The sequence below is a fragment of the Oncorhynchus clarkii genome, chromosome 23, assembly GCF_045791955.1.
Source record: "Oncorhynchus clarkii lewisi isolate Uvic-CL-2024 chromosome 23, UVic_Ocla_1.0, whole genome shotgun sequence".
Taxonomy (NCBI): domain Eukaryota; kingdom Metazoa; phylum Chordata; class Actinopteri; order Salmoniformes; family Salmonidae; genus Oncorhynchus; species Oncorhynchus clarkii.
In genome coordinates, this window is record NC_092169.1 from 10,339,951 (window position 1) to 10,362,087 (window position 22,137).

At 41.7% G+C, this 22,137-nt stretch overlaps 1 protein-coding gene across 3 annotated transcripts; it reads right to left on the reverse strand.

Annotated features, from left to right (window-relative positions):
• Window positions 1-5,480: 5,480 nt before the first annotated feature.
• LOC139381434 (F-box only protein 28-like) lies at window positions 5,481-20,506 on the reverse strand. Of its 3 annotated transcripts, none has more exons than XM_071124950.1 (6): window positions 20,295-20,491; window positions 19,184-19,449; window positions 16,406-16,515; window positions 9,770-9,908; window positions 9,178-9,373; window positions 6,548-9,008 (listed from the first exon to the last, which is right to left on the reverse strand). In XM_071124950.1, the coding sequence occupies exons 2-6, from the start codon at window positions 19,238-19,240 to the stop codon at window positions 8,545-8,547; spliced, it is 966 nt and encodes a 321-aa protein (XP_070981051.1). In that variant the 5' UTR covers window positions 19,241-19,449; window positions 20,295-20,491; the 3' UTR covers window positions 6,548-8,544. The 3 variants fall into 3 exon arrangements, with proteins under 3 accessions (XP_070981050.1, XP_070981051.1, XP_070981052.1); XM_071124951.1 differs by having other exon boundaries at window positions 19,403-19,449; window positions 20,295-20,487; XM_071124949.1 differs by lacking the exon at window positions 19,184-19,449 and having other exon boundaries at window positions 5,481-9,008; window positions 20,295-20,506.
• Window positions 20,507-22,137: the final 1,631 nt, after the last annotated feature.

The following is a 22,137-nucleotide window of genomic DNA, read 5'->3' on the forward strand; positions in this document are numbered from 1 at the left end:
CTCCGAATGCAGATCACGCAGTGCGCCATTCTTCTTCTTTGAGAGTGTTTTGGCGGATAGCATCCAACTTTTAAGATGCATACACCGCCACCTACTGTACTGGAGTGTGAGGCCAGTCACGGCCTACCTACATTCAATTCTCTTCATTAGTCCGGTTCCTCTAAGGCAAAATAGAGCCCTAGGCACCACTTCCCTCCCCCCGCTACCCTGACCCTATCCAGCCTCCTAACCCTTTCACACAATCTCTCTCTCTACATCATACAGCGCAGTGCACGGTTTCTGGTAATTTAGCCTATTTGATTGAGAGCTGGGACTTGCCTGCCCGTCCACTTTTTCTTTCTTTCAATAAAAATTTCAGATTACACGCCTCCAACTTGAGAAGGGTGCAATTGGGTCGCCTTTGAGAGACAGGTGGAGAAGAGGACCGGGGGAAGGTTGTTAAATTGGTGAGTCGGAAATGGCAGCGAGTAGTGCGGATGAAATGGAGGAAATTCAGAAAAAGTTGGTGAAGCAAAAGCTGTACTGTAATGTGAATAATATGTGTGTCAGTTCTGATGGTATGGGAGGATGAGGGGCAAGGACTGGAATGGTCAGTAATGGAAAGACATAGGAGGTAGGTGAAGTCAAATTAGCTTTGTTCATTGGAAATGGTAGATTGCTCATATGTTGTGGTAGCCAGGCTCAGCAAGAGAAGATTCTGAAAATGGAAAAGCTTAATGGGAAGAAGATTAAAAGCCATGTCCCTGGTGCTTACACTAGATTGAGGAGAGTCATCACTGGGGTCCCAATATCTATGTCCACAGTAGATATTAAAGAACATTTGAAGGGAGGAAGAGTGATGATATAGAAGAAGAAGAAGAAGAAGGGTGCCATTGCGGGATCAGAAGCGTCCGGTGTGAGAGAGGCAGGTTGATGTGGTCAGAGTAATGCAGAAGGTGTCGTATGCCGAGTCAGTGAAGAAAGTAGAGGATGGTTCAAGCATGAGGGATCCTGAGATGATCCCAATGAGTAGATTTGTGCCAGCACAGAGGGATAGGCCAACGAGTGATTTATGCTTCAGTAAGGTTGGCTTCTTAGATTTCATAGCAATGGTTATCAACTACCACAGAAATGGAACATACATCTCAGAAAATAGATGTTAAGATGGCAGCTGCATAGAAGTATTTGGGTATATATTTGGTATACGAAACTTGACTTCAGAAGAGTCACAGGGTCGAGGGGTGGTGTCCCGCCCTCCCAGGCCGTTGGCATGGTGCAGGAGCAGATAGGGTCAAAGTAGTGGAATGGGGTAGTGGGTTTTAATGAGTGGAGGTGGCAGCTGCAGAGAAGTATCTTGGTGTACAAGATGTTACTGCAGAAGAGTTATAAGATGTCTTGCAGGAAATCCCGCACAGAACGAGCAGTATGGCTGGTGGCATTGTCATGCTGGATGGTCATGTCAGGATGAGCCCGCAGGAAGGATACCACATGAGAGAGGAGGATGTCTTCCCTGTAACGCGCAGCATTGAGATTGCCTGCAGTGACAACAAGCTCAGTCCGATGATGCGGTGACACACCGCCCCAGACCATGAAGGACCCTCCACCTCCAAATCGATCCCGCTCCAGAGCACTGGCCTCAGTGTAATGCTCATTCCTTCTACGATAAATGCAAATCCGACCATCACCCCTGGTGAGACAAAACCGCGACTCGTCAGTGAAGAGCACTTTTTACCAGTCCTGTCTGGTCCAGCAATGGTGGGCCCATAGCCAACGTTGTTTCCGGTGATGTTACAACAGGCCTACAAGCCCTCAGTCCAGCCTCTCTCAGCTTATTGCGGACAGTCTGAGCACTGATGGAGGGATTGTGCGTTCCTGGTGTAACTCAGGCAGTTTTTGTTGCCTTCCTGTACCTGTCCCGCAGGTGTGATGTTCGGATGTACCGATCCTGTGCAGGTGTTGTTACTTGTTACTTGCCACTGCGAGGACGATCAGCTGTCCGTCCTGTCTCCCTGTAGTGCTGTCTTAGGCGTCTCACAGTACAGACATTGCAATTTATTGCCCTGGCCACATCTGCAGTCCTCATGCCTCATTGCAGCATGGCTAAGGCACGTTCACGCAGATGAGCAAGGACCCTGGGCATCTTTCTTTTGGTGTTTTTCAGTCAGTAGAAAGGCCTCTTTAGTGTCCTAAGTTTTCATAACTGTGACCTTAATTGCCTACCGTCTGTAAGCTGTTAGTGTCTTAACGACCGTTCCACAGGTTCATATTAATTTATTGTTTATGGTTCATTGAACAAACATGAGAAACAGTGTTTAAACCCTTTACAACGAAGATCTGTGAAGTTATTTAGATTTTTAGAAATGATCTTTTTATGACAGGGTCCTGAAAAGGGGACATTTCTTTTTTTGCTGAGTTTATATACACTGCTCAAAAAAATAAAGGGAACACTTAAACAACACAATGTAACTCCAAGTCAATCACACTTCTGTGAAATCAAACTGTCCACTTAGGAAGCAACACGGATTGACAAATTTCATACTGTTGTGCAAATAAAATAGACAACAGTTGGAAATTATAGGCAATTAGCAAGACACCCCCAATAAAGGAGTGGTTCTGCAGGTGATAACCACAGACCACTTCTCAGTTCCTATGCTTCCTGACTGATGTTTTGGTCCCTTTTGAATGCTGGCGGTGCTTTCACTCTAGTGGTAGCATGAGACGGAGTCTACAACCCACACAAGTGGCTCAGGTAGTGCAGCTCATCCAGGATGGCACATCAATGCGAGCTGTGGCAAGAAAGTTTGCTGTGTCTGTCAACGTAGTGTCCAGAGCATGGAGGCGCTACCAGGAAACAGGCCAGTACATCAGGAGACGTGGAGGAGGCCGTAGGAGGGCAACAACCCAGCAGCAGGACCGCTACCTCCGCCTTTGTGCAAGGAGGAGCAGGAGGAGCACTGCCAGAGCCCTGCAAAATGACCTCCAGCAGGCCACAAATGTGCATGTGTCTGCTCAAACGGTCAGAAACAGACTCCATGAGGGTGGTTGTATGAGGGCCCAACGTCCACAGGTGGGTATGCAAAACATGAAAAACACCTGCTCTTTCCATGACAGATTGATGAAAGATATGTTCCCTTATCGAAGTTAATGGCCTACGCACAATGTCCAAGTGGAATTATGTTTTTACAAATGAATAAAAAATGAAAAGCTGAAATGTCTCGAGTCAATAAGTATTCAACTCCTTTGTTATGGCAAGCCTAAATAAGTTCAAAACATTTTCTTAACAAGTCACACACAATAAGTTGCATGGACTCATTGTGTGCAAAACTAGTGTTTAACATGATTTTTGAATAACTACCTCACCTCTGTACCACACATATACAATTATCTGTAATGGACCTCAGTCGAGCAGTGAATTTCAAACACAGATTCAACCACAAAGACCATGGAGGTTTTCCAATGCCTCGTAAAGAAGAGCACTGATGGTAGATGGATAAAAAATAAATATGCAGACATTCAATATTAATTTGAGCATGGTGAAGTTATTAATTACACTTTAGATGGTGTATCAATGCACCCAGTCACTACAAATATACATGCGTCCTTCCTAACTCAGTTGTCGATTTTGAAGGAAACTGCTCAGGGATTTCACCATGAGGCCAATGATGACTTTAAAACAATTACAGAGTTTAAAGGCTGTGATAGGATAAAACTGAGGATGGGTCAACAAGGTAGTTAAAATTTCTAAAAACATGTTTTGACTTTGTCATTAAGGGGTATTGTGTGTAGATCGAATCAAATCAAAGTGTACGTGCGCCGAATACAACAGGTACCTTACAGTGAAATGTTTACTTACAGGCTCTAACCAATAGTGCAAAAAAGGTATTAGGTGATGGGTGAGAAAAATATATATTGAATCCATTTTGAATTCAGGCTGTAACACAACAAAATGTGGAATAAGTCAAGGGGTGTGAGCACAGTATGTATAGTCTTGTGAGTGTGCATCGAGTCAGGGTCAGTGCAGATAGTCCATTTAATTACCTATTTAAAATCTTGTGGCTATTTAGACATCTTATTTCTTGTGGGTAGAAGCTGTCTTGGAGACTTTTGTTCCGAATGCCGATGCTCTGGTACCGTTTTTCTGTCAACGCCCGATATTGAGGTCCCGGATGGCTGGGATCTTGGCCCCAGTGACTGGGCTGTACACACCACCTTCTGTAGCGCTTTGCAGTTGAGGGCGGTACATTTTCCATACCAAGCTGTGATGCAGCCAGTCAAGATGCTGTTGATGGTGCAGTTGTAGAACTTTGTGGATCTGCTAGTGGTAGGCCTGATGACTAACAATGACGAGACAGCCTAAGGCCATGAAGATCATTAAGGACCTCAGTCATCCGAGCCACAGACTGTTCACTTGGCTACTGTCCGACAGACGGAGTCAGTACAGGTGCATCAGTGCCAAGAGCGAGACTAAAAAAACTGCTTCTATTACCAGGCCATCAGACGGTTGAACAGCCATCACTAGCCATGTACCAGGTGATCAACACTCACTCACTCAAAACATACACACAAGCTATCACACACCTCATACTAACGAACACACACACACACACACAACCAACACTGCTATCCCATGCTATAGAGCCATTTAATCACTGATCACTTCCCGTTTCACACTGTGTATATACTGTATCCCTAATGTAGCTCATAATATTTCTGCTACTGTACATTGTATTTTAGTTACACTGTTTATACACAATGCATATTTATTCTTGACATGGCTCACCAATATGTATAGATTGCATTTGATTACTGCTACAATGCTATTTGGGTTGATAAGATTAGTCTTGCCGTTCTTGATTTCTTGTTTGACATTTTACTGCATTGTTAGGAGCTAGTAACATAAGCATTTTCCTGCAGCCGTTATAACACCTGCCAAACTGTGTACGAAACCAATAACTTTGATTTGATTGTAAGTTCCAAACCTCTGCCAATAGAGCTCGCCAGTTTGTAGTCCTAATAAACAGAAATGAGTTACATCTGGTTCGTTCAGCCATTTCTATTGGAAAAATAAGGTGAGGTGAGTGTTATAAAATCAGTCAGTTAACATGACCTTTATTAATTATAAAGCATTTTTGTTATTTTCTGAATACATAAATGCTTCAAAATTCACAAGTGATATTAGCTGATGATTATCTCAGAACAAATGTTTACCACAGACTTTATTTTTTACCGTTTAGCCAAAGACCAAAAAAAACTTCATTAATTTCCCCATTGGCTTTGTCCAACGAAGTTAGTGTCATTACTATTGCGGTCTTTAACAGGAAATTTCCCCTCTCCACTCAGTTCTAGCTAAATTATTTGCTTGCGAAATAGCCCGTTGCCAAGAAGCTATTTTTTTGCATTTTAATAAAATAAAATAAATCACAGTAAGGTACTTTGTTAGCCATAAATCATATCTATATATTTTGTAGGCTGCGTTGAACATTTAAAGTATGCCAGAATGGTGGCAATAGCATTTTTTTTATTACAACAATTGAATAGTGGTCGATACAAATGTTTAAACCTAGCGCAAGTAAATAAAGAATGCCGAATTCACAAAATGCTCACAGCATGCATCACATAAGTGAACATAAAAACAAATATATGCACTGCAGTTTCTAGCTGCTGTTCTTAATGATCATGTTTTTCTTCCGGACGTAATCCAGTCTGCCATCGAAGGACTCACTTTTGCAGTGTGGAAGCAACATTTCCTGTTTTATCCAAAAGGAAACGGAGGATACATGTGACCAAATATAATTAAGATACCGGTAAGCAAATACCTACAGGGTTGCTAAACCAACACACAGCACCGTTTCTTATCGCAATGTAAATTCCTTCGAATTCTGTAACAGGAACTTGCTCTGACATGTAAATTAATCTATGTCGCTGTTACACCAGGCTCTATAGTAGTTGCACAGCAGAGTTTAAAATAGCAAAGTGCAGAAGACCATGTCCTCTTGAAACAATCCACTGATCAGCTACAGTAAAAAGTATAAACATTGGCATTGTAATACAAAGTATGTATTATGAAAGCTATTCTGTTAAACAAATACATAATCAGCCATGGCATTTCAAGTTTTGTGAAATTGTTCCTCAATCATACCCACAGCAGGACAGACATCTCCTTTCATGCAGTCTTTTCTATTGATGAAACTGTTCTGAAGTTCGGATGAGTCGCTGTTGGGAAGGAGGGTACAGTAATGACTTGAGTTGCACGTGTTGCAGCGTGCTTGTGTGTGGGGTTCTAACTCATTTACAGAGCATATATGATGCAGGACTACCCAGGTAAGAGTTTAGTACCTGTAGATAATATCTGATCAGATGTGGAATGGAAACAAGCCAGACCAATACATCAAGTAAAAGGCCTGATACTAGATCTCATACTACAGCTACCTTTTATGAAAAGGTTTTGGATAGGAGGAACCATACTGGAGGAATAGGTCACACATGTTCCTCATATGGATCAGGCTTTGTCACGTATCGGCACATTTTACAGTAAAAAGAAAAAAAGTTATGCAAAACTACTCAAACACACACACCAATATGTTATCTTTTAATGCGTCATTTGTACTTGTAACGGTAAAGTGCGCAACCCATACAGTTTGGCCAATTTACACTCTTATACATACATTATAATCCACAATCTACACTTTTAAGTACATGAAGTTTATAGAACACTCATTTCTAAACTGAGACGCTGTCTCAAATTAAGCCAATAGTTAATTATTTCCTGCCCAGTTCGTTTAGAATACACGCTTGAGTCCACTCAGTTGTGAACTGCGTTTCCCAGTATGCTACACAGAGATTTCATGCCACAAGTAGTTGAGGTCATTCTTACGTTTCCAGCCACATTTTGGGCTCAAGCTGAAAAGAGAACTGTGTGCTGAGATCTTGAAATGGGAAAGGTGCTATTGTGCAAGAGTTTATAGCAATCAGGGAGAATCCTAAGACTTAAAAACCTTGTCACTTTTAGTAGAACTCCTTCCACAATGCATCTTCAGTAGGTCTTACATTGGTAGACAGACTACTGTAGTTGTACAACAGTCATTTGGCAAATCTGAATATTTCTTGAACAGATGAACTTCGTGTTACATGGGAACTTTGTGTACAAAGACACCGTAACAATACGATCAGTAGGTCTAGATGACAACTGACTAAATACACTGGAGTGGAGACATTTTCTAAGTGGCAAATTTACCTTCGACCTCAATCACCAGTCTGGTCAATCAATACAGAGGGTCTTTTCTACCTCTTCGATAAAGCTTTGATTAATTTTCCCCAAAGACAGCAGATACTTGACTGCATATAAATCCCATTTTACACAGACTAGTATTTGATCAATGACAGGCATTTGCAAAAATTACAGATAACGGTAGAGCAGAAATACTCTAGCCCCGAAGGAAGATTTCATGGTGTCCGAGAACTATTTTCAGAAATGATTGATCTCTGAAAACTATACGTCTAGTGGGATCCTATAGTTGTCCTTCCATTGCTCAATGTTAAGACTCCCTTAATTTTCCAGGCACCATGGCTTTAGATGTGCCCTCGGCTACATGATAAATAGCCACATTAGCCTGCCTGTCTTCAACTCAACATGGAGTGCCAGACTGCATCTTCATGTGGAACACAGAAATGCATTTAAAATCAAGTGTGTCATTTCACTAATGCTAGCTGAACAGTGTTCATTACAACAGGAACCCTCAAACTGTCCTTTTCATGAAGATGTGTGATCTCCCAGGACCTGGCTAAAATATGCAAATTTCCATTTTTTGGAAATAGACTAACTTCCTTTAATTTTACTGCACCACATTTGGGATATAACCCTCTCGATGCAGGAATCAAATACTTTAAATTTAGCCCGTCTCAGAAAATGAAGAATATTGCTCAAGGATATTTTTCAAGCAATCCCACCTGGCCAACAGAGAACAATACAATAAGAAATTACATTTGCATCAATAAGAACAAAATTGTCTGAGAGGCAGAATTTAAACATCCTTTATCCTGAATGGTCTCGTCTAGCCAATATTTCAAATGCATTTCTAACCAACCAAAGTCAACCTTTTCAGTAGTTAAGCGATACATATTAGAAAGCTCTCATTACTTCTTGCCTCACTGCAAAGACTCTCTCCCGACTAGGAGTCAACAACCTAATGTGGATTGACTTTTGTTGATGGACAAGAAAGAGTGAACACCAAAATTGGTGTTTGACTTTTCAAACTAACCTTAACCTTGTCAACTAGTGTGCAAATTCTTAGTGGCTTTAAGAGTCAGTGGTTAAACTGTGGAGACTACTGGCACTCTTGCCCAAATATGCTGGCCAAATCAGCATAAACATGTCCATGGTGTAGTTTCTGCAGGAATTTGAAAAGGATATGACAAAGGGATTCAACACAAGGGAAACAGAGCAACTCCGGTCTCCTTTACCATGACCCCCCCTCTCCTAAAGACATTCCAAACAATGATAATTAAAATAAATGTCACAGGACATGGTGGGATGTGCAATCAGGCAAAAACAAAAAACATTGTGTCCTATTTCTTGCTGCGCAGGCGTTTGGACTGGCGCGGGAGGTCTGAGCTCTTCCTGGTGCGTTTCAAGGGCGGGCTACCCACCGCACTGGTTGCCGTGGCAACAGCAGCAGAAGACGTCGTGGCGACAGCGGAAGAAGCTGCTGTGGTGGAGGCGGCTACGGCCGGCCTGGCACCTCCCCCCACCGCACTGTCCATCAGTTCCCTGAGCTTGTGCTCCAGCTCAGCCAGCCGGGCGTTCTGCTCCCCGATAACCTGAGTCTGCTCCAGCAACTTCTGCTCCTGGTCCTGCAGCTGCTTTTGCTGCTCCAGCTGCTTGACGCGCACCTCCTGATTCTCCCGCCGCAGCACCGTCATGGACGCCCCGTTCACCTTTACCTGCTGCTGCACCTTGGTCATCTCAGAGCGTGACGGCGTGTTCTTGGCCAGCAGGGACATGGTGGTCAGGGAGGTGGAGGGGCCGGCCACTGGGGTAGGCAGAGAGAATAGGGAGGGTGATGATCTTAGGTACACTCTTAAATGGGTAGCAAAGTCGAACAATAAATATCGTCATGTTAAAATGTATTCATATTAAATAACATGGGTGTTTGTTGAATCTTTATTGGCCATAGAAAGGTCAGTGTAGTTGTTCATTACCTGGGGCAGATCCGATGAGGCGCCCTGACAGGTCAGCCCCGGGAAGCCTTTTTTTCAGGATGGGGACGATCTTCTCATCAAAGTACTCCATGGCCATGGAAGAGATGTCCCGTAGCTCTTGCAGCACCTCATGAGCCCGCTGGGGCGCACGTGTAGAGTTCACATAGCGCAGCACACGGTAGATCTCATCAATCACCTCAGGGAAAGACACAGTCACATGCCGGGAACCTTAAGCTTAGAATAAATTGTACGCTTAGGCTTAGAATGTTAAGAATGTGATCCTGGTGTGTGTGTGTGTGTGTGTGTAATGTTGAGGCCAAGACTATCCAAGTTAATGGAAGTAGCTAGCATGTTCATTCTGGGATGGAACTAGTCTTCCACTTTAAAAAAAAATTATTCTTTGATAATTTAATCAAATAATTTTCCTAAACTATAGTCAATCTAAGAACAGGAGTGCCATCATGTGGCCAAACGGGAGAAGCTCTAAAGTTAGTCGATGTAAAAGAAAACCATAAAACAGAAATTAGCATCTAATGTACAGATGCGACAGGTCGTTAGTGGGTGGTAGGTTAAAGAGGATGAATCTAGGCACCTTGCCAGGGATGAAGCAGCAAAGACTGGAGTCCACATATTTCATGAAGGTCATGTTGAGTAGCGAGAGACGCGTTTCTACAGCAGCCAGGATGTCAGCGTGACGGGCCAGTGAGTGGTTCCTCCGCTCCGACTCCCGCCTGCCACAAGACAAAGCACAAAATATTTGATCCCCAATTTCGTGGTTTCCAATTGGTAGTTAGTCTTGTCTCATCGCTGCAACTCCAGTATGGACTCAGGAAAGGCGAAGGTCGAGAGCCGTGCGTCCTTTGAAACAAACCAATCAAGCCGTGCTGCTTCTGGACACAATTCCCTCTTAACCCGGAAGCCAGCCGCATCAATGAGGAAACGCCATACACCTGGCGACCGTGTCAGCGTGCACTGCGACGGCCCAGAGCCTGGATTCAAACCCAGAAGCTCTAGTGGCACGTTAGACCACTGCGCCACTTGGGAGGCCTAAGCGCACCAAATATACACATTGGACAAGATGACAGAACTTTATGATTACAAGTAACATTATCACGATTGAATGCAAACTTGAGGGATCATCAAAAAGTGAAGTTGCTGAATGGTTTGGAATAAAAGTATAGCCATACAAAAAAATGGCCTCGAGGCATGAGGTAATCACTTTTGTAATGCACTGGTGGTGCTGCTGACACTGGGGTGAGTAGGCTATAATTTTAGGCTAATCATTCACAAGTTTATGGTCAAATGATTCATTTTATTTAATCATCCACAATGCATCTTTCTTATTGTAACAAGGAAAACATGGATCTTCTTTCATGAACGATTCGATCTAGAATTGCAACGCTCCGATACGTTTTAGTTTAAAGTGATTCATTTTGAGTAGGGGAAAGAATTGATTTTTTTTTTAAAGTGTCAATAAAGATGACATTTTCCATTTTAAAATTAATATCTGCTGCTGAGGGGGATCTCAGAAGCTGGGCCTTTGAGCTGGATCGGTCTGAGGGGACCTTATGCCGAGTAGACCTCTGCTAGTGTGCGCCTGTCAATGTTGTGTGTGTGTGCGCACCTGAGCCATTGGGCAGACTGAGCTCCACCTGACTATCAGATTACGGGTGTGGGAAATTTGATTTGTCACAACTTTCATACTTAAAAAAAAAAAAAGTCAGAATCACTCCCACCCATTGATTAACTTAATTTGTTGAGCTAGTACCATGTCAATATTTATATTTTGAAAGCATGGCATTTAGCCCATTAGGCAGGATTAGGAGTCCACCTACGGCGGCAGATTAACGAGGGCGACATTGTCAAAGCTTAACTGACCAAGACACACCAACATCAAAACCTCACATAATTATGCAGAAAAACACGAACAAGCTCTTGGCTTGCATTAGCAAATAGCTTGGAGATAATAAGCGATCTCTGCACTTAGGGAAAACTGAAGCAATTATTTTTGGATCCAAACCTAAATTGTGTAGGTCGTCAGAAATCAGAGTGGAGTTAGGGGGTGAGGTGCTGACTACTAAAACCTCTGTTAGCTACTTGGGATGTATCCTAGATGGAAGCTTGGGAGGTGTGAGCATGGCCAATAAGGTGCTAGGGAAGGTTAATGCCAGGACTAAGTTTTTGCCTAAATAGTCCAAGCTGCTTGTTAAGGACTTCATGAAAGTGCTAGCTACTGCCCTCATTTCAATGCCATTTTGACTATGCTAGTACTTCCTGGTTTGGGGGCTTATCTAAACTTATGAAGGGGAAGCTCCAGATAGCCCAGAATAAGCTGATCAGAGTAGTATTGAAGGTGAGTCCACGTACTCACATAGGCAGGAGCTGCTTTCAGGAACTAAACTGGCTGCCTGTTGAGGCTAAGGTGTCCCAGATTTGATTAGGTTTGGTTTACAGGAGTATTTATGGTCCTGCGCCCAGATATCTAACTGATTACTTTCCTCGTGTTAGGGATGCACATAATCACAGCACCAGATCAGGTGTTGCTTATGTGTGCTTATACAGGTTGAGGAGTAATGCTGGGAAAGGAACTTTCTTGTATACTGGAGCCTCAGAATGGAATGAGTTGCCTCTGCCCATAAAAATAATGTCCTCTCTGGTCACCTTTAAAAATAAAGTAAAACATATATTTGATGTCTTCTGTGCATATATGAATAACCCCTATGATGTAACTGGAATGATGAGATAGATGTTCTTCTGTTTTTGTTTTATTATTTCACTGCCATACTGTGTTCGATCTTGTCTAGCAATTTTTTCTCAAGAGGACCACAATGGAAATAAGTCTTTATTGTGTGTTATCCTTAATGATTTTATTCATGTGCATGTATGGCCTTTAAGGTGTGCGCTTGTTTTTTAAAAATTGGTCAAATTAATAATAAAACTAAACCTTAACCAGTGGAATATGGTATTTTAAGGCGAGCACTGATGCCGAACCTGTGATAAGCATTTCCCCGCTGTGTAAACACATCGCAAATAGTCTCAGGATAACTCCTGATAAAGTTAAGTAGCTGATATTCAGAGCTTAAATAGGCTAATTGATTAGTCACAGGAATCAGGACTAGTCAAGCCAATGAAAGTGCCTGTTTTACAAACAGTAGGGCTGCCACATGGATGGGCATTTATAAAATTACATTGCAGCAGACACTGTAGGCCACACCCCAGTAAGCATGGACCGATGCCAACATTTTTTGGACGCATTGTTTTTGGTCCTATTGTCTTTTTGTGCAGTTGGGACCAGCGTTAAACCAAATCAGACATCTGTTTGGTCCAGCCCAGCCTTGATTTGGCCCAAACTTTGATGTCCATGTTAAATGCAGATTTGGTGCGGTCTGATCAGCCTTGAATTGTAGGCACCTTTTTTTTATGTAGTTTTTCTCCATAATATTCCAAACCAGTCACCTTCGAGACTGGGGTAAAATCCAAAGCTGCATTATATGAAATTGGCCATCCTGACACCCTAGGCAAGGCAAATAAATTGATGCCCTCATATAACCCACAAATCTAGAGTAGACCCAGTAATCCAACATTTTGAAAAATTGTCTAAAATCCCTATTTCCCAGATATTGAAGTTATTTTCAACTTTCACTCAGAACCTAAGTCTCTTATAGACGTCTATTTTTGGACCAAATCAAGGCTGGTCCAGTCAAAATCATGGACGTCTGATTGGTTCAGATTTATTCCAGACCAAAAATCTAGACATTGAAATGTGTTATTTTATTAGGATCCCATTAGATGTTGCAAAAGCAGCAGCAGAAGAGTACTTCCTGGTGTCCACAAAACATGACATAATACAGAGCATTAACAGCTCAGAAGACAGAACATCAAAGTTGGGGACAAATCAAGGCTGGTCCAGAACGGTCCAAAAAGACGTCTGACTGGTTCAAGGACGATCCGGACCAGCCTCTCGAAAGCGAATGGCTTAGACCGTTTGGAATTTTACAGAGATCGAGCTTCTCTCGTGCCGACCAATGAATGTGAAACATTGGCTGTTACCCCAAAAATGTCTGCCTTTATTGCTCCTGTATGAGCAAACAAAAACACTAAACGCACACACTACATTCCTTTTCTGCGATTTATTTGATGAATTCTTCTTTGACTCGATCTATTCAGCTCTCCAGATATCAACCAAGTGCTATTCACCATTTCATTTTTAAACCTCCATTCTAGCATATTTCCATCTACATGCTTTTATTTAGGTTTCTATGCAAACTACAATCCCAGTCAAAAGTTGACACCTACTCATTCAAGGGTTTTTCTTTATTTGTACTATTTTCTACATTGTTGAATAGTGAAGACATCAAAACTATGAAATAACATATGGAATCATGTAGTAAACAAGTGTTAAAATATATTTTAGATTCTTCAAAGTAGCCACCCTTTGCACACTCTTGGCATTCTCTCAACCAGCTTCACCTGGGATAATTTTCCAACAGTCTTGAAGGAGTTCCCACATTTGCTGAGCACTTGTTGGCTGCTTTTCCTTTACTCTGCAGTCCAACTCATATCAAACCATCTCAATTGCGTTGAGGTCAGGTGATTGTGGTGGACAGGTCATCTGATGCAGTACTCCATTACTCTCCTTCTTGGTCAAATATCCCTTACAATGACCCAACACACCTCCAGGCTGTGTCATTGTATGTTGAAAAACAAATGAGAGTTCCACTAAGAGCAAACATGCGGAAATCATCTGTTCACCAACTGTCTCAAAGACACGGCGGTTGGAACCAAAAATCTCAAATTTGGACCAAATGGACAGATTTCCACTGGTCTAAATGTCCATTGCTCGTGTTTCTTGGCCCTTAATGGTGTCCTTTAGTAGGAGTTTTTTGCAGCAATTCGACCATGAAGGCCTGATTCATGCAGTCTCCTTTGAACAGTTGATGTTGAGATGTGTCTTATTTGAACTCTGTGAAGCATTTATTTGTGCTGCAATTTCAGAGGCAGTAAAGCCAAATGAACTTACCCTCTGCAGCAGAGCTAACTCTGGGTCTTCCTTTCCTGTGGCAGTCTTCACGAGCCAGTTTGATCATAGAGCTTGATGGTTTTAGCAACTGCACTTGAAGTAACTTTCAAAGTTCTTGAAATGTTCCGGATTGACTGACCTTCATGTCTTAAAGTAATGATGGTCTGTCATTTCTCTTTGCTTACTTGAGCTGTTCTTGCCATAATATGGACTTGGCATTTTACCAAATAAGGCTATTTTCTGTTTACCACCCCTACCTTGTCACAACACAACTGATTGGCTCAAACGCATTGAGGAAAGAAATTCCACAAATTAACTTTTAACAAGGCACACCTGTTAATTGAAATGCATTCCAGGTGACTTCCTCATGAAGCTGGTTGTGAGAATGCCAAGAGTGTGCAAAGCTGTGATCAGGGCAAAAGGTGGCTACTTTGAAAAAACAAATGTAAATATATTTGTATTTGTTTAACACATGATTCCAAGTGTCATTTCATAGTTGTCTTCATTATTATTCTAAAAATGTAGAAAACAGTAAAATTAATGAAAAACCCTCGAATGAGTAGGTGTCCAATCTTACTGTCACTGTATATGAGTTAATGTTTTTTAAGCCTGCAGCTAGTTACTTGAAAATGAGACAAACATGATTCAACAATTGAATTAACGAAGAGAAAACACAAATGGACATTTAAAATCGCTGGCTCCCGAGTCCGTACGGGAGTTGCAGCGATGAGACAAGACTGTAACTACTACCAATTGGTTACCACGAAATTGGGGAGAAAAAGGGTAAAACTTGTTTATTATTTATTTATAAATAACTGGCTAGTCTAATATCGGCTAGCTTTCTTTTTAAGTAGAAAAATGAGTAACCTCATCAAGACAACTCATATTGCATATTTCACTCACAGATATCTTATTTCAGTCTGGGGGAGTCAGCTAGCTACATCTGTTCCTCTTCATCAGACAGCAGCTTGCGGTTTCACAAGAGGTTGTGTTTAAATCATAGATAGAAGCAGGCCATTGGCTGCCTTCATTACAACAAGTATGTATGAGAGTTCTGATTGGTTCCAAATTTAGTAGTTTGAGAAAATGTGCAAGAATTGAAGGAGCCAACACATGGTTTTCCCGTCAAATCAAAATCCACTCCTCCCTTGATGGGGATCAAGCAACTTCACGTTTTAAGGCTTTGGTTCACCTTCAGCACATTTGGTCAGGAACAAGTTTTGCTTCTGGTTAGGCTATACTGATCTCTGGCTCCCTCTTTAGTAATTTGTGCATTTTTTATTTTAATCTTAAGGATTAACCCCCCCCCCCCCAATTTTCACCTAAAATGACATACACAAATCTAATTGCCTGTAGCTCAGGCACTGAAGCAAGGATATGTATATTCTTGGTACCATTTGAAAGGAAACAATGAAGTTCATGGAAATGTGGAATGTAGGATAATATAACAATAGATCAGGTAGAAAAATAATACAAAGGGAAAAAAAACATTTTGTATTTTTTTTTTTTTACCATCTTTGAAATACAAGAGATAGGCCATAATGTATTATTATTCCAGCCAAGGTGCAATTTAGATTTTGGCGACTAAATGGCATCAGTGTATGTGCAAAGTTTTAAACTGATCCAATGAACCATTGCATTTCTGTTCAAAATGTATCAAGACTGCCCAAATGTGCCTAATTTGTTTAACAACTTTTCATGTTCAAAATTGTTCACTCAAACAATAGCATGGTATTATTTCATTGTAATAGCTACTGTAAATTGGACAGTGCAGTTAGATTAACAAGAACTTAAGCTTTCTGCCAATATCAGATATGTCTATGCCCTGGGAGATTTCCTTGTTACCTACAACCTCATGCTAATCACATTAGCCTACGTTAACTCAACCGTCCCGTGGAATGAACACCGATCTCGAAGAAATGTTAAATCATTAGACAAGCTCAGCAACCTACTTAGATGATTTATAAAATATGGTGTTTATATGGAAAAATACACATCTTAAAATGTACACCAATCGATTGGTCGAAAGAACAAGACTGCCCTAGTTCCTACAGAGCTCAAGCACTTCTGACTTAATTTCCTGAATTGCAATAGACCAACTTTTACTCATTGATTTGCTACAGGACATAGGCCAAGCAAAAACATGTATATTCAAATAGCATACACATCAAATACTATAGAACTCCCTCCAGTGGTGTTGAGACTGACCTTGGAAGCTGGGCTTTGACCTGCCTCTGGCACAGGCTGTGGTAACGCTCCACCTTGAGGAAGCCTTGGTTCAGCATGCGCTGATTGATCATGTCCATGCGCTTGCATACCTGGGAAAAGAACAGAGTCGGGAAGGTATGGTTGAGTAGCATGTCTTTTACCCTTCCATGACCTTGCATGACACATACAGCCTGTGATCCTCAAACTAAAGTGACAGTTTGCACTGCAGGGTGCACCAGTGGGGTGATGGTACGGCCACAGAGTTTCTAAACCCAGAAACAATGTCGCAAGACTTCTGAGAATGCTTGCGAAACAGACCCAGGTGTGAGAAATCTGTCCCTGTTCGAGAGCATCAAAACCGTGATGAATCATGAGTAAATAGTGACTGACTTACAAATGACGAGTCGTTATTTATGATGAAGGTGATTTGTAGATCAGTCAGCAGTCACCTGCACTGTCAGGTGCAATGTTGAACAAGCCCAATGAGAAGTGAAATTCTTCCCGAGTAGTTCATTCTAAATCTAAAACGTTAACCTAGATTCCAGCCAACGTTATTACTCTAACCTGGTGAAAGTGACATACTGACACGTTAAAAACTGTCGAAAGAGTGCACTGCCTGCACAGGTGCAGTTCGGCGCAAGACGACCGTTAGAAACATGTCATCAGGTCTACACATGAGCCAAACTAGCCAATGTCGCCATGACATCGACTACAATTGTGATCGGGGATTTCTATTTGAGAAGCAGTTTCTTCCCATCATACTGTACTGTCTTCAGTGTACTCATACTAAGAATTAATTCCCCTTGACCACGCCCACAAATTGGGGAAACAAAAAGAGCTAACTTCGTTATGGATTTTTTGTTATACAGAAATAACAAAACATGCCGAAAAGCTGCTGTGTTGTTCAATGTACATGTAACCAGGTCAAAAATGCTGCAATACACCCATGTAGGGAAATCGAGCATGTGAGAAGAGCCATATGGCTTCAGGCTATTCAGCATGGGAGAGTGGGAAATGTGCGGACCCGGTGTCTAAGTAGGCGTAGCCATGCGTGTGGAAATAAATACAAACATCACAGGTAAGACATTTAACTTGTTTAGTATAGTCCGTTTGTAAATCCACGTGTAGCTGAAAAGTCCATTTATTTGTGTTGTTGGTCTTTGCTAGCCCACCTGGTCTCAGACCACACGTAACATAGTAAATTTAAATCCGGGACACTCAAATTAGTTTGTTACATTTGATATGGTTGGAAATATATTATATACACACACACATCAAATGTAACATTAAACACACACGACAGGTTACTTAAGGCAAAAAAAAAAAAAAAAAAGTAGGGCGGATGGGTGAGCATATAACAAACATCTAGCAACCAAAAGGTTCCATGTTTGAATCTCACCACAGACAACTTTAGCATGTTAACTAAGCCTGTCCCTAACCCAACTAGCATTAGCCACCACAAATCCCAATTTAACACTGTACGAAATGGATGATTGACATGCATAAATTAATACATAGCATACACTAATTGGAGTGTCCCGTATTTACATTTACTATGTTACGTCTACCCGAGTCCAGTTGGGCTAGCTTAATGTTGAGTAGCTAGCACTCACATGGCTGCTCGCAGTCATGAAAAGGGGCATGAGGGAAGCACTGCAATATGTTTTTTTAAGTAGTGAGAACACATGCAATGTTTTAAAGTACTCTTAAGACATGTACTTTTCTTTAATGTGGTTTTATAATAACAACCAAGCAGACAAGAAAAATTGCATTTGAACCTAGGTAACCACAGGTTGTGTTCCCACAGATGTGCGGGGCAGCGACATACCTAAAGGCTAGGAAAACAAGTGTGCTTGCATACTCAAGAAATCAGACATTAACTTTGCCGGTTTTGCCAAGGAGATGTTAGTCGCGCAATTTTACATCTAACAATGATAAAATGTGCATGAAAATTGTGTCATCTTTCGTTAAATGAAAGACCATTGAAGAATCCCTACAGTGGACTGAACTTTGGCCTGAAAGTGGAACTGGCAGCTTTTTTAACTTTGCAGATATGAAAGCGATATAAAATTCCCAGTTTATGCTACAAAACCACATTTATAAAACAGGTTCTATTTGACTCAACATTCCAAGACATTCACTAAGGCATTTTTGGTATAATAATTGGATGCAGTTCAATGCATGATAAATATAATTCCCCCAATTAATTTATTGGTAGTCCCACAAATATTGCTATTAGGTTGTAAATCACAGCTGGCCTGGTACATTGTTTGCTGCATCCATTAAGGATACACTGTTTCAGTTTCAATGACTCAATATCTCAGACAAAAACAGACAAATGTAACTAAGACTGGGAATGTCACTACAATCAACCTAGCAAGGGCAATGATCACAAGTCAGTCATAACGTGGCTAATAGGCTAGCTACCCATTTATGTAGCAAGCTTAAAACACAGAGGCTAACGTTAGCTAGCTGCTAGGAGGATGTCATTGAGTGACCCCCCCCTCCAAATCTAATTTTCGGTGGCTATACACAGCTAAAGACGCAGGGGTTATTTGGTTTGCAAGCAAGAACTTGAGCGACTTATCCAGTTTGCTCTAAAATTGGCAGACAGCCAGAGTGAATTTGCCAACACGAGATGCTTTCATCTGTGTGCCGGAGTGCAGAATAACTGATGAATTTACACAACACCTGCTGAATATGACCGGAGTCAGTAAGCTTCTTGCTCTGGCTAGCATTAGTTGTTGATATTGTGCATAATTGAGGGAGAGAGCATACCTTTTCATGGTTTGAGCAATAGGACTGCAAAGTTACCAAATGTAAGAGAACTCCCATGGTATTGACATCTGCAGAAATCCATTCAGGTGTATTTGTGGCTTTTGGTGAATGCGTTCTATTGACCTAAAGTCGTGCAGTTACAACTGCCTGTAAACACAGTCCAGTTCAAAGTTAATGATAGCAGGCCTGTGGCAATTTCTTGTTTGCATAAAGACCTACTGTAGCTCTGATTGGCTATGGTGCACCGGTCTGCGTAGACTCCGGTCCTGGAGGAGACAGATGTTTTTATTTACTGCAGTGTCTATTAAATTTTCCAAACACATGGCCGCTTTCACACTATTACTATAACATTTTCACAAATGCCTTAGTAGACAATTCCCAAACATTCTACAAATTACCATATCTAAGTGAACACCTGTCAGGTAAGTGTCATTACTGGGGGTGTATATGAACAGATTTGAATACGATTTCATGTTGCTATAATGCTGTCAGTTCCATTTTAACGCCGACTGGCACTCTACAATGGCCAGATCGAAAAGGGCTGCGGTAGAGCTGAAATAGCCTACTACTCCTCCCCAACACACACATCTAGATGTCAATTGGCCTATTGCACCACTGTAAATTAAAGGGAAGTCTTACTGTACTTGGTGGAAAGCAGAAATAAAACCAAACTTCAAATGTTTAGCCAGCCAGTTTAGTGTGGACATTCAGAATTACACTGATGTTTTGCTAAATCTTGACAAACATACTAAGTAACTAGATGACGCATTTACTTAGCTAGAAAAGTAGAGATTTAAACAAACAATATAGCCATTTGTTTGTTTGAAATGGACATGTTTGTCATGAGTTCCAGCCAGGAGAGGGCCCTAGCTGGCTAAAGCAACTGGGAATGAAATTGAAATAAAAGCCGATGCAAATAACCTAAACTAGCTTAGCTAGTTGGCTATTATTATTACTAAACGTGGGAAAGACATCCACATTTAACATATAAGCAAGCAGTGACTACTACTACTACTACTACCTTTCGTTAAATAGCTAGCGTTGGCAGGAGCTAGATTAGCCAGACGCTGCATTGGTATTTGCTTAATGGTTTGTTTTTGTTTTCTCTCACCAAGCGTAGCAGGCTGATTTCGTCGTAAGACAGGAAATTGAGAATAGTCTCAATCGCCACAATGGGAAGTCCTAAGAGCGGGTTGTTCTGATGTAGTTGATCCGGTGGTGGTGTAGACAATCTCGGTAACGCCGAGTCGCAATCCAGGGCTCCAAAACCTCCCTCGACTCTTTCTACAACGGCAGCCATCTTCAATTGCTAGATAGGGAAATGACGTTTCATAGGGAACATTCTCTGAACAACGCTCGAAAAAGTCTCGCAAGACTGTACACAACTATTTCAATTCACTTGAGTAAACAAAGTAGCAAGATTTTGCATGAACCCACTTGTCCCTACAAACAGCTGTGTCCAGCCCTGGGTTATAGTGTCACAATTATGTCAATCTGATTTACACTTTAGTCATCTCATTGGCTACAACTGATATTGTTCAAGAAGCTATTTATTTATTTTACCTTTATTTAACCAGGTAGGCAAGTTGAGAACAAGTTCTCATTTACAATTGCGACCTGGCCAAGATAAAGCAAAGCAGTTCGACAGATACAACGACACAGAGTTACACATGGAGTAAAACAAACACACAGTCAATAATACAGTATAAACAAGTCTATATACAATGTGAGCAAATGAGGTGAGAAGAAAGGTAAAGGCAAAAAAGGCCATGGTGGCAAGGTAAATACAATATAGCAAGTAAAACACTGGAATGGTAGTTTTGCAATGGAAGAATGTGCAAAGTAGAAATAAAAATAATGGGGTGCAAAGGAGCAAAATAAATAAATAAATTAAATACAGTTGGGAAAGAGGTAGTTGTTTGGGCTAAATTATAGGTGGGCTATGTACAGGTGCAGTAATCTGTGAGCTGCTCTGACAGTTGGTGCTTAAAGCTAGTGAGGGAGATAAGTGTTTCCAGTTTCAGAGATTTTTGTAGTTCGTTCCAGTCATTGGCAGCAGAGAACTGGAAAGAGAGGCGGCCAAAGAAAGAATTGGTTTTGGGGGTGACTAGAGAGATATACCTGCTGGAGCGTGTGCTACAGGTGGGAGATGCTATGGTGACCAGCGAGCTGAGATAAGGGGGGACTTTACCTAGCAGGGTCTTGTAGATGACATGGAGCCAGTGGGTTTGGCGACGAGTATGAAGCGAGGGCCAGCCAACGAGAGCGTACAGGTCGCAATGGTGGGTAGTATATGGGGCTTTGGTGACAAAACGGATTGCACTGTGATAGACTGCATCCAATTTGTTGAGTAGGGTATTGGAGGCTATTTTGTAAATGACATCGCCAAAGTCGAGGATTGGTAGGATGGTCAGTTTTACAAGGGTATGTTTGGCAGCATGAGTGAAGGATGCTTTGTTGCGAAATAGGAAGCCAATTCTAGATTTAACTTTGGATTGGGGATGTTTGATATGGGTCTGGAAGGAGAGTTTACAGTCTAACCAGACACCTAGGTATTTGTAGTTGTCCACGTATTCTAAGTCAGAGCCGTCCAGAGTAGTGATGTTGGACAGGCGGGTAGGTGCAGGTAGCGATCGGTTGAAGAGCATGCATTTAGTTTTACTTGTATTTAAGAGCAATTGGAGGCCACGGAAGGAGAGTTGTATGGCATTGAAGCTTGCCTGGAGGGTTGTTAACACAGTGTCCAAAGAAGGGCCGGAAGTATACAGAATGGTGTCGTCTGCGTAGAGGTGGATCAGAGACTCACCAGCAGCAAGAGCGACCTCATTGATGTATACAGAGAAGAGAGTCGGTCCAAGAATTGAACCCTGTGGCACCCCCATAGAGACTGCCAGAGGTCCGGACAACAGACCCTCCGATTTGACACACTGAACTCTATCAGAGAAGTAGTTGGT

Coding starts and splice junctions, on each gene's coding strand:
- LOC139381434 (XM_071124949.1), bottom strand. CDS start 20,483: ATGGCTGCCGTTGTAGAAAGAGTCGAGGGAGGTTTTGGAGCCCTGGAT. Junction 9,909..16,405: donor GTCAAAGCCCAGCTTCCAAG/GTCAGTCTCAAC, acceptor GTCTTGTGGCAG/GCGGGAGTCGGAGCGGAGGA. Junction 9,374..9,769: donor GCTGCTTCATCCCTGGCAAG/GTGCCTAGATTC, acceptor TCTTTCCCTGAG/GTGATTGATGAGATCTACCG.